Raw genomic sequence first — 12,106 nt, forward strand, 5'->3', positions numbered from 1 at the left:
GCTCCTCTCCTCCGAGCCTCCCAGCTCCTTGGAACGGCCCCGAATCGGGTTAAAACAACACTGACTACTGATTCTGGACAGGAAGTGACTGGGGCGGGGGATGGTGTGTGCGCGCGCGCGCGTGTGTGTGTGTATGTGTGTGTGTGTGTGTGAAGCGGCACAGGCTAGCTCTGTGACCAGATGTGCGGCACAGCTCCAGATGTTCTTCATCTGCGTTTGACCTGCCGTCTAAGCTCCGCCCCTCGGTGGGTCTGTGTTAGACTTGGAAGTGGTGGAGGTCACCTGGAGACATTAAGGGGTCCCCCGATGAAGGAGGAGCCTTCAGTGGGGACTTTGGTGAAGGGATACTGCAAACCTCCACCGAGGAAATACTTTCCCCGGCCCTGGCGGGCTCAGGGGCCGCCGAGGGCTGCTGGAGTCACTCGCAGGCTAGCTTCCCGTCGAAGCTAGAGAGGGCGATGGCGAAGGCCTGCAGGGCGCACAGCGGGTACCGGTAGTCTAGGGTGAAGGCGTCTTCTGCCACGCGGCCGAACTGCAGCACTATATAGTCAGCTGCGGACGAACATAAGGGTGGGAGCTTCCTGAGACCTCCTGGATCCCCATCCTGTCAATCAGTGCCCATCCCCTCAACATAGGGGCCCCAATACTCCACCACCTTCTCAGTTATTCACCCTTCACCCACTCCCCTTTCCGTATCTCACCCTACCTGCCCCACCTGCAGCTTTACCGCCGGGGACGGTAAGCCCCCGAGGACAGGACCTTGCCTTATCTTCAGCAGCCCAGGGCTATTGAGTGCAACTGCCACTTAAGTACAGGAGCCTGTCAAACTTCCCCAAGCAAGATTCCTCCCTCGCCAACTTTCCTGATGTCTTTTGACCCGGTTTCTTCTTCCTCCTCCCTCGAAACCCACCCCAAGCCCTATCTTAGACCACCAGGCTCAATTCCTTGGCTAGCCCCCTGGTTCCCTTCCTTATCCAGTGGTCCCACTTAACGCCCCCCCCCCATAGGGACAGGAAGTTGCTAAAAATACCTCCAACTTCGCCAGACTAGGTTGCATCAGAAATGTGATCTAGAGAGCAATTATCCAAGGCCCATGGACAGGTGACACTGGGGGTACCCCCAGGATGGAGTGGAGGCTGGGGAGTCTTTCAGTATTAGCCAGCCCTGGGGACCAGTAGACCCTTGGGAGAAAGCTTTCCATTTCATTCCCAAGCTTCCTTACGCTAGTGTGGACCTCTCCCTGAGCTTGTAACAGGACCTTTCTAACTTAAGGATGTTAGGGTACAGCTTGTTTTCCTAACTCTTCAAGGGCAGCCCTTTCACCTCATTTGAGAGACGACAATAGAGTAGGCACTCAGAAATGCTTGATTAATATTCCCTACTCCTAAAAGTCTAAAGGGGTTAGAAACTGGGCGCTGGAGCTAGACCACCTGGGTTCTAATTCCAGCTTTCCCTTTCACTAGCTGTATGATCTTGGGCAAGTCACTTATCCTCTCTGTTCTTCAGTTTTCTCATCCACCAAATAGGGATAATTATAGTACCTTTTTCACAGGACTGTTGAAAAGATTTAATGATTCAGTATCTGTGAAGCCCTGAGAACAGCGCCTGGCACGTAGAAAGCACTGTGTAAGTGTTCGTGAAGTAAACTTTGAGGGCCAGTGCAGAGAGCAGAGGAGCTGAAACACTGGGTATGGGCTGCCTTCTTTGAGCCTCAGCACCCTCTTTGACCACAAAGGGGTCGGGCTATCAGTGGCTTTCACGCTCCAGCAGCTTAGCTCTCCCGTCAACACAGTTTTACCCAGAGTATCCCAGTTTCTACCCCAGGATTCTGCTAGAGCGAGGGCCTGGAATAAAAAAGCCCTAAGACATCTACTTGGAATACCTGAGGCTCCTGAGAGCACAGCGTCAATGCCCCTGGAGGAGAGAGCAACCTTCCTGGATGTTCTGGCTCCAGGGAGAGAGAAAGATGGTGGGGAAAAGCCTGAGTGAGAGTCAGGGCCCTGAAGGTGGTGGGGAACAGCCTGGTCCAGGCCCTCAGGTACTCACGGTCATCGGCGTGGACAATCTGGAAGTTCTTGACTGAGGCCTGCGTGACTCTGCCTTGGAAGTTGAGGGTGTAGGAGCCACTGTCTTCGTTCCAGACAGGTGGTTTGTTGTGCAGTTCGATGATGCTCTCCAGTGTTTTGTTCTGCCAGCGCACCAGCAGCCCATCGCTGGCCTGGGATGCCAGGGGAAGAATTGGGGAGAGGCCAGTTAGGGGTGGAGGAGACATCTCAGGAAGGACAGGAGGACGGGCCTGGGGACCTATGCATGCTTTTGCACAGCCTGGATGTCAACCTCCACTCCGGGTGTCCTTGAGAGCATGCTTGGACTCTGGTGTCCTTGCAGGCAGGGCGTGCATCTGTGAGAGCGGGGCTTGCTGTGGGTGCCAAAGTGGAGGCTGGAAAAGGGCAAGTAGCACCTGGTACAAAGTAGGTGTTCTGTGCCATTGGTACCCAAGGGTTCTTCAGAATGGCCACGTGCTGGCACCTGATTACAATGATGAACCAGACATTCTAGAACCTACAAGGAGGTCACAGTTGAGCTTGGGGAGATGAACAGGTAAACAGCAATTAAAACAAAATGTCCTGGAAGAGAGTTTCTGGAAGGAAGGAGTGATGTCTGTATGAGGTGCTCTGAGTTATTTCTTTCCTGAGTTTCCTTGCCACCGGTCATGTTCATGGCTTAGAGGGAGTCCACCCTCTAAGGTCATGTCCTCCAAGAAGGCTTCCCTATCCTGTGTCCTATTTAGATGTGTTACCTTTGAGCTTCCAACAATGCCTTGCTCTTACTCCCCCTGCTGCGCTGTAGTGGACAGAGTTAGATACTCCAAGGGCAGGCATGGTGTTTGAGTAACGCCTCCGTGCCTCAGTTCCCCTCAGTATTGAGGATTAGATATATTAGCAGTACACGGAGTATTATTTAGATCAGTTCCCCCAGAACAGAGCAAATGCTCAATAAATATTAGATGTTGTTTTGATGTTAACTGTTGTGTTGACTTTGGATCTCCAGTGCCTGGTTTTAACGAGTAGTTGTAGGATGAATGAACTGAGATGAAGAAGAGAGACCCAGAGCGGCACTGGGTAGTTTTTCAGAGACCAAATGCACAGAAGACACTTCCTCTGGAGGATGTGTGTGTTTATTCCAGGCATGGGAGGGGCAAGTGTGGGACCCACAGGATCCTCTAGACCAGAACCTCCCATGGCTGGTGCCCCATGGGTCGGCTGGGCCTGATTACCATGTGACTTTCCAGCAGGGAAGAATTTGTGATTGGATGATGGGGATATCATTTTTTCATTGAAAATGAGTACAGTGACCTTACTGTGAGCATGGGGCCTGCCAACCCTCCTGTCTCTGAAATCCCTTAGCAAAGGACCTGCATTGCTAAGAAGCCCAGTGAGGGACTGACTCTGCAGGGGGCCACCTTTCTGTAAAACGCCTGTCCATCTACCCTACACCCACACCCACACACGCACCCACACCCACGCACAACCTTTGCTTTTAAAATATAAGTCAAGCCATCTCACTCCTTTGCTCAAAACCCTGCTCTGGCTTCCTGTTTCTCTCAGAGTAAAAACCAGTTACACAGGCCCTATCTGCCCCTCACTCTCACCTATTACCTCCTCTCCCTCCAGCCACATTGGCCACCTGCTTGCTGTTCCTCAAACCCATCAGGCGCCGCCCTGCCTCAGGGCCTTTGTACTGGCTCTTCCCTCTGCCTGGATGATCTTTCTCCGGGTATCTGCACATTTGCTCCCTCACCTCCTTCAAGACGTTGCTCAAATTTCGCCTTGTCAATGAGGCCCACTCTGATCACTGTATTTAATATTGAAACCTATAAACACACACCTCTCATTTCTCTAACCCTGTTCAACCTTTTCTTTTCCCCCCAAAGCACTTATCATTTTCTAACATACTACGTAGTTTACGTACTGTATTTTTTGGACTATAAGACCCCCCGAATTTGAGAGGAAAAAGGGTGTGTGTCTTACAGTCTGAATGTAGCTGACGTGGCCCACTGTGGGGGGGGCGGTGGTGGAGCAGGGTCACAGGTTATTAAATATTTTACCACATTTTTTGCTTCAAAATTTTTTCCCTATTTTCCTCTAAAACCTAGGTGTGTCTTACAGTCCTAAAAGTATGGTATTTCTCACAGTTATTACTGCTGTCTTGCTCCCCTCGAATGCCAGCTTCATGAGAGCAGATCTTTCTTTTGTCTGCTGAGGTCTTCCAGGTGCCTAGGATAATACTTGGCTCTCAGTATGTGTGTGTCAAATGAATATATAAATGGATGATTGGGTGTAAACTTAAAAAAAGCAACCATTGTGCTTGTTTCAGTGAATTCAGTTCAAAAACTTTGAATTCATTCCACAAATTGCCAGGATGAATTTGCCCTGGAGCGTGGAGTGGGCTCCGGAGGCTGGGTGTTGGGCAAGCTGACTCCCCCACTGCAGCCCCAGCCCCCCAGAGCAGTGAGCCACGTAGGGGGTAGGACCCTCAGGGAGAGGGGTCAGGGAGGTGCGGGGCTCACATTTCGGGGCCTGATGGGGACCCTCTCGTTGTCCGCATTCATGCCCGGAATGATGACTGTCATTCGCCTGGGTCCTCGGAAGCCCAGCACGTTGGTTTCCTGGGAGGGAGACGCTCATTAGGCCAGGTCCTGCAAGGGGCGGGGCCTGCCCCGGGGGAGAGCTGGAGTCTCACATAGATCACAGCCGCCAGCTCCTGCCGAAGGCTCCCCACATCAGCGCCGCCTCCTCCACGGTGCGGGTTCTGCCCGTTGTCAAAGGCAGTAAAGCGGTTCCCCAGGAGGTTGGATCTGCAAGAAGGGCGGGGCTGGGGCGGGGCTAAGGGATTCCACGCCCCTACGCCAAGACCCTCCCAGCCAAGTAGTTTTGAGAGTTCCTTATGGCTGAGGGTGAAGGTGTCTTAGGATAGAGCAATTCTTGTCCCCTGCCCCAGGCTACCCCCATGGGGTCTTTTATAAAAACGGATTTAGAGACTGAGTAGTGTGCAAATTTCAGCTGCACCTCTCACTAGCTGTGTGGCCTTTGGCAAGTTCCTTAACTTCAATTTCCTCATCTGCAAAATGGATATATGGATAGTATTTATCTCGTTTGGTCGGTAAGAGGAATAAATTGGTTAATATTTGCAAGCTACTTAGAATCACGCTCGACTCAAGGGTCCAGCCCCCACCTCTCGGATTTGTGGTGAGGATTAGATGGGGAGACAGTGCACAGAGTAGCTGCCGAACCCTTGCGCATCCGATCACTTGGTAAAGTTTTACCAAGTAGCTGCTGTGTGCCAGGTGCTAGGGATTCCCCATGAGCAAGACAGGTCCTGCCCTCGCGGAACTTATGCCCAACGAGGGGTGTGGGCATCCCCTGGATGATTGCTAGAAATACAGAATCTTCCTCCTCAGCCCTGCTCCACCCCAGACCCACTGAGCCATTTTAGCAAGATCCCCAAGTGATCTGTACAAAGTGTGAGGAGCCCTGGGCCAGGCTGTCCGACGTGGTGGGCGCTTTGCAGGCACAGGGGACAGACAGACTGGCCATGGAGCTCTTGCTGCTCTGAGTCCCCCGGCCCCACCTCAGCTTCCCGACAAAATTCTCTCCTCCCCGGGACAGGTTGGTAGGGTCGCTGGAGATGAGGTAATTGGCTGTCTTGCTCCGTTTCCGTTTCCTGCCAGCCAAGAGGAACACCTTGGGGGGATGCAGAGACAAGTGAGAGGAGAAGAAGATGGGGTGGCAAAGGAGGTGGGTGAAGGGAAGAGAAAGCCTGTTTGCCTTGTAGCCCCTCCCCACATCTTGGTCCCAGATCCCCCCTTGGCCCGGGTCTGGTACCTCCACTGTCCCTCCCCCTCCCTCTCTCTTACCCACCTTTTTGTCCGTGTCCAGGTGCAGAAAGTAGGAGGGATACAGGCCCCTATCCATACCCTTTTTGTCCCGGGTCAGCCGGCAGCGCACTGTCCGGCCCTGGGGGGCAGGCTGAAGCACGAACTCCCGGGGTTCGCCCACTTCCACAGGTGGGGACGGGGCCCTCTCCTCCTTCTGGGTTGGGGGCAGAGGGCACATCAGCCCCAGGGCACTAGCTTCCCTGCCCTCAGCATATCCCCAGTGCTGGGACCCAGGCAGGACAGGCAGGACAACTCACCACTTTCTGTGCGGGGATAGAACAAAGAGGCCAACTAGTGTGGCGGCCCCTCATCTTCGCCAGCAGCTCAGCAGGCTATGTTAGGGGTTCTGGGAGGCTCAAACTGAGTTAACGTTTCATTTAGCTTGTAGCCAAGAGCCCAGGCTCTGGAGCCAGAGAGCCTGGGTTCAAATCCTAGTTCCACTACTATTTGTCAGGGTTGTTGAGTGCCCTGACTTAGTTTTTCCATCTAAGGAGTAGATAGGCAGGGGGTAAATCCCTGGGACAGACCTTACTTAATTTATACAGGTAACAAACACTTATATGTGGTCTACCAATAAATACGCCAGGTGTAGCTCTAAGCACTTTTCAAATATTGCTTCATTTAATCATCTTATCAACATCCACTGAGGTAATTAACTGTCCCATTTTACAGATGAGGAAGCTGAGGTTCAGAGAGGCTAAGGAACTTGCCCACATTCACAGAGTTAGTAAGGGGTGGAGCTGGCATTTAATGCTGCCCAGGTCCCTGTTAGATCCAGAGCCTTTAGAAGCAGCTTCCTTCACGTGCACGCACGGTCTCTGGGCGAGGGGTGCTGAAGGCTGTGCTCTGAGCACACAGTGCGGTGGAGTATTCGCTGCCGCTGTTATTATGAGCACCTAGTACTCAATGTAGTAGCCAACTTCTGGGGTGGCTCCCAGTTGTCCCCACCCCCTGGTATTGTCCCCTCCCACACTGTTTCAGGGTCGGACTTTGTGACCAGTCGATATGGCAGAAATCATGGGGTGGTCACTTCTAAAGCTAAGGTTAAGGCGTGAAAGGTACTGTGGCTTCTGCAGTCTCCTAAGACCCTGACACAGGACCACCCTGCTAAGCTCCTCCCAGATTTCTGACTCAGAGAAATTAAGAAAATAAATGTCTGTTGTTTTAAGACACTAAATTTTTGGGTGATTTGTTGTGTAGCAACACACAGTTAATATAATGAATGAGTCAATAAGCACATTTTGCTCAGGGAGAGGCTAATAACAATTTGGTTGCATTAGGTTCTCCAACGGCCAGGCCTGGTGACCCACACTGTCCCTTCTGTTCTCACAAACACGGTGGCCTTTGTCCTCACGTTCTAGCCCTCATGGGACGGGGAGTGGGAATTCCAGCTCTAGCTTCCCCCAGCTCTGACGTGCGGCGGGCGGGCACGTCTGCTGAGGGCAGGTTTGTGCTGTGTGTGAGGTGAGGCTGGTACCGGGCAGTGGGCCCTTAGGCTGTGGGCAAGTGGACATCTCTTCTCCACTGTAGGTCGCCCCAGAAGAAGCTTGTGAAATACAAGGGTATGTTTGGAATGTAATCTGGGGAAAGCCAGAGCACATTCAAACATTTCTGCAGCTGTGGATTTCAAGGGCCTGTCGTACCGAAGGCTGCACTGCCTCCCACTCTGTTCCTCCTGGGACGGAATAAACTGCCTTTCAATTTACATGTTGGTATCTGGCGACCTTGACTAACGTGAATCAACCCCCGAGACCTGACCATGCCTGAACAAACTAACAAACCTACACGGCAAAGGCCCCAGCCGTGCTCTCGCGGTTATCTCTCCATGCGTGGGAAATTCTTTCTCAAAGACTGTCATTGCATTCTCTCCCCAGGGGGACCTCTCTCTCCTGCTCACTTGAGTGTGTGCATGTCAGTGCCTGGCTTTGTAAGGGCAATATTCAATGTATTTAGCAACGTGCTCTGCCTGTGGAGAAAGCGCAGTCAGAACGGACCCTTGTGGGCCTGGAGGAGGAGGCTAGAAGCCCCTGACAGCCAGTGTTGAGCCTTTAGTTGCTGGAAGGTTGGGAGGCACTGAGTGGGGTAGCAGAAAGCTCTTGGGGAGCAATAGGGTGGGAATACTTCAGCGCCTCGTACAGTTGGCTGTCCGTCAGTGGGTGTGCCCTGGGGTGTGCTCACATGTGTGTGCTGGCCTGGTGCTCCACATCCCTTGTCCAGAAAATGTGTGTCTTTTCATGTGGGGGCTGAAGAGGGGAAGGCTTAGAGACCAGAGGACATAAGGGTCCTGGGTGCCCAGTCCCAGCCTGGTGACCCTGCAACTGCCTCTTCTGTTCTCACAAACCTTGTGCCCTTTGTCCTCATATCCTGTCACCAGAGGGGGAGCCAAGATTCTAACCCAAAGAGACTTCATGGCCCCGGCCCATGAGGTTTCATACTCTAGTCCCCCAAGCCCAGACCCCTGCCACTGTCCCTAAGGGGACCTCAGCCCCTTCTCCTCTGAGACCTAACCTTTTTGCTTTTCCCTTTCGCTTTGCCCTTGTGATTGCTGTTCTTGGTCATCACAGCGGCCACCTCTTCCTCTTCGCCCTCTTCCCCCTTCCCCTCCTGTTCGGAGCCTTTGGAAGTGCCTGGAACAGAGTGGGACAAGCCTCTTAACCCTGGCAGAGTACTTCGTGGTTTGCAAAGTGCTTCTCAAAGCATGTGCCCCTGGGACCCTTCCCACAGACGAAGGAGAGTAGCCCCACATGACTATTATCAGAGTCAGACACCCACCCTCCTGTCTGACCCTCTGAAAGTCAGACACCTGCCTGAGGCCGCACAGCGATTAAAATCATGGTCAAGGTGGCCCCAAGTCTTCTGACTCTGGAACCCACACTCCTACCCTACACTGTGCCCCCTGCCCCAGGACTGCCTCTCCATGTCATGGCTCCAGAGGCCACTGCCACCCACCTTTCTCCTTCAGAGCTCTCCCTGCTCGGCCATCGTCCCCAACGAGAAACATGGCTGCTGGGATCTTCTGCGCTCTGGCCGAACTCACTGAAGGGTCCTTGTCAGCTTCCTCAGACCCTGTGTGTGTATGTGAGGGGGTTACAACCCCCACCACACCCAGAGTCCCCTGTTCCTCCAGAGACCTGTCTCACCTTTCTTCTTGGTCTTTCTTGTCTTGGTCCCTTCCCCTGCTGGCACCTTCTTCTTCATGCGCAGAGGTTTTGGTGGGGGGACGGGGCTTCCCAGGTTCACTGGAAACGAAGGGTGTGGGTTAGAGCATCCCTAGGGAGGCGAAAGCCCTGGCAGGGCACCGAGTCTGCCATCTGCTGTGCTCGCCTCTGACCCTGGGTTCACTGTGGGGCCTGAGGGACAAGGGCCAGGCCAGGGAGCCACCACTGTGTGGAGTTGTTGATTTTTACTGTGATCACACTGACACTTTTATAAAAATTATAACAATAACTCACACTGAGTTTTAAAAAGGACTAAACAACCGCCCCCCCCCTTGTTCACAGAGCACCCCAGGCGGGGTGGGGGGTGTGGGGGGCACATGTTGGTCTATGTCCTGAGGACCATGGGGGAAGGGACCACCAGAGGGGGAGACTTTCAGGTCCGGGCACTGGGTCACCTTGATGTTTCAGCTCCTGTGCGTGGTTGAGACCCCAGGCCCCCAAGGGCGAAGGGCGGGGCTAGTCTCGCCTGCCTGTGAGGCTCTGTGCTGCAGACACCCACCCTCCGGGCCCCGGGCCCTGGCCCTGCTCTCCTTCGGGTCTGCCGGAGCCTTCTCTGCGGGGGGCTTCTTGGGAGGCAGACGGGCTTTCTCTTTCTTTTCCTCCTCCTCCTCCTCTTCCTCTTCATGGTCCTCCTCTTCCTCCTCCTCATCCTCTGTAGGTAGAAACTCCTCATAATAATGGGGTTGAGTGGGCCCTGTTACTTGGGGAGCCCAGCCCCTCCGGATAGGTGAGTGAGCGCCAGGGGTAGGGCTTTCCTTCTGGAGCGGGGACAGGAGGAAAGGAGTTCCAGCAGCTCCCGCAAAGAATGGGGGTGACCCCAAATCTTCGGAGGTGTCCAAGTCGGGAGAGTGAGCTCGAGTTGGGGGTGCTGAGGTCTGGGAGTCTTGTTCTGGGAAAACGCCTTTCTCCCCAGTCCTTCCTCTCTCTGGGACCCTCACCTCCTCCCGCGCCTCCCGTTTCTCCTCCTCTGCGTTCGCGGCACCTGCGCTGTTCCCGGCGCATCTCTTTCTGGCCTTGAGCCAGACCCACTGGGCTACCTCCGGCCCCTAGCTATAGTTTAATACAAATCTCTTAACTACTATGGGCCTCCTTTCCCCCACCCCGAAAAAGGGAGAAAGAACAAGAAAATTAAGTGTTTTTCTGGCTCAAAGACAAAGTCAGAAAAGTGGAGGATGTTTTTTCGTTTTCTGCTTCTCCCTGTCTGCTGCGCGGACCAGCCCCTTCCCTCCTCTCCACTCCGCCCGGGCCCTCTCTCACCGTCCTCTGCGCCAGGGGCTCTGGCTACTAGGAAGGTTTCTCGGGGGTCGCACTTCTTGGCCTCGGGGTCCCTGAGGAACTTGGTGTAGACGGTCTGCGGCGCCCCGGCCTCCGCGGGCTCCTTGCGCGGCCTCCCCCTCTGAGCGGCTGAGCCGGAGGCGCGCGTCAGCGCTCCGGACCCTCCTCCCACAGCGCCCCCGGCCTTGGCCTTGGCGGTCCCCTCCCACTCCTGACCCGCGGGGTTCCTCCGGGCTCCGTTTCCACCTTCGACACCGCTGTCGGCTTTCATTCATCCCTCCACACCCGTCTCTGCAGCCTGCTCCGCTTTCCCGCCCGCCCCCCTCGTCCCGCCGCCCTGGACCACCCTCAGCTCCTTCCCTCCTGGTCCCTCACCCTCGGGGGCGCCCCCGGGCTCAGCCCCCCGCCTGCCTCCAGGTCTCCGGGGCTTGGGTCCCGCAGGGCAGAGGGGCTCGGGGGCCTCGGTCCTCTTCTTCAACTTCTGTCCCCGGGCAGGCCGCTGCGAGGGGCGGGGTCAAGAGGAAGAAGAAGAAGGGAAGGGGGGCCGGGAGGGCTGCCTGTCACCCTCTAATCCCTTGAGTCGCCAGAAATAACCACGGATTATCGGGAGGGGAACTGTGGCCACCTTGTTGGGACAGGAAGGATGACCCACCATGGCCACCCGTGCGCCAAGGCCCGAGTTTCTCCCCGGACGCTCCATGTCCCCAAACACCCCTTTCCTCAAACAAACGAACAAACCAACCAACCAACCCCTTCAGGGAAGCACGCCCCTGGACTCTGCTGAGGGCACCCCTCCAGGTCCCCTGCCCAACTTGGTTTACAGTGGGGGGATCTTTCTACCTCTTTTCCAAGCGGGGATGACGTACCTGCTTGGGGCGCTGCCGGACCTCGGGGCTGCCGTCTTCCTCTGCAGGCCCACTGCGGGTAGTAGCGGAGTAATCAGTCCGTCTCCGGCCCCTTTTCCTGCCCTTCCCAACCCCTCCACGTGGGTGCCCCGGGGTCCAGGTGGGCAGCCCGGGACCTCCCGCACCTGTCCGAGGCCCACACCTCCCGGAGGGTGTCGTCCTGCAGCGGCATGGTGCGTTTGCCTGCCTGTACCCCGTCGGTGGCCACCCTGCGCTCTAGGGGCCAGGCCGACCGCCCAGCTAATCCGGGCTCAACTTCACTCCGCCTCCCGCTGGCTCAAGAAGGTGGGGGCCGGCAGCGCTGTGAGTGTACCCCTGCCTGTGAACCCCAGCCCCACGGGACCCAAGCTGCTAGGGAAGAGGCTGCGACCCCAATTTCTTCTCAGACCCCCAGCAGCTGGAGGGTGGCATCACGGAACCAGTCTCCCTGTCAGCTTTGAGTTAGTTATCCACTTGTAATGTGTCGATTTCAAAGGGGTGTGGAAAGAAAATATTAGATCAGATCCTATATCTTTATTTTTCATAAAAATAAGATCTAGCCCTGGCTGGTGTGGCCCAGGGGATTGAGTCCCTGCCTGGGAACGGAAAGGTTGCTGGTTCCATTGAAAGGCTGTTGGTTCAATTGCCCGTCAGGTCACACGCCTGGGCTGCAGGCCAGGTCCCCAGCTGGGGGCATGTGAGAGGCAACCACACATGGATGTTTCTCTCCCTCTCTTTCTCTTTCCCTTCCCCTTTCTCTAAAAATAAATAAATAAAAATCTTTAAACAAA

At 55.0% G+C, this 12,106-nt stretch overlaps 1 protein-coding gene across 8 annotated transcripts; it reads right to left on the bottom strand.

Moving 5' to 3' along the window:
• Positions 1 to 135: 135 nt before the first annotated feature.
• On the bottom strand, positions 136 to 11,568 carry TULP1 (TUB like protein 1). 8 transcript variants are annotated; one of them, XM_037052847.1, is made up of 16 exons: positions 11,462 to 11,568; positions 11,298 to 11,349; positions 10,807 to 10,930; positions 10,414 to 10,560; positions 9,656 to 9,808; positions 9,079 to 9,177; positions 8,888 to 9,004; positions 8,447 to 8,565; positions 6,196 to 6,201; positions 5,922 to 6,092; positions 5,632 to 5,744; positions 4,744 to 4,858; positions 4,571 to 4,669; positions 2,047 to 2,218; positions 1,542 to 1,605; positions 491 to 552 (listed from the first exon to the last, which is right to left on the bottom strand). In XM_037052847.1, exons 1-15 carry the CDS (start codon positions 11,506 to 11,508, stop codon positions 1,568 to 1,570), a joined length of 1,572 nt encoding a protein of 523 aa, XP_036908742.1. In that variant the 5' UTR covers positions 11,509 to 11,568; the 3' UTR covers positions 491 to 552; positions 1,542 to 1,567. The 8 variants fall into 8 exon arrangements, with proteins under 8 accessions (XP_036908740.1, XP_036908741.1, XP_036908736.1 ...); XM_037052845.1 differs by lacking the exon at positions 1,542 to 1,605 and having other exon boundaries at positions 136 to 552; positions 10,843 to 10,930; XM_037052846.1 differs by lacking the exon at positions 1,542 to 1,605 and having other exon boundaries at positions 136 to 552; positions 9,656 to 9,769.
• Positions 11,569 to 12,106: the final 538 nt, after the last annotated feature.

This window comes from Sturnira hondurensis, unplaced genomic scaffold (genome assembly GCF_014824575.4).
Source record: "Sturnira hondurensis isolate 20B ecotype Veracruz unplaced genomic scaffold, ASM1482457v3 Scaffold0007578, whole genome shotgun sequence".
NCBI classification, from domain to species: Eukaryota; Metazoa; Chordata; class Mammalia; order Chiroptera; family Phyllostomidae; genus Sturnira; species Sturnira hondurensis.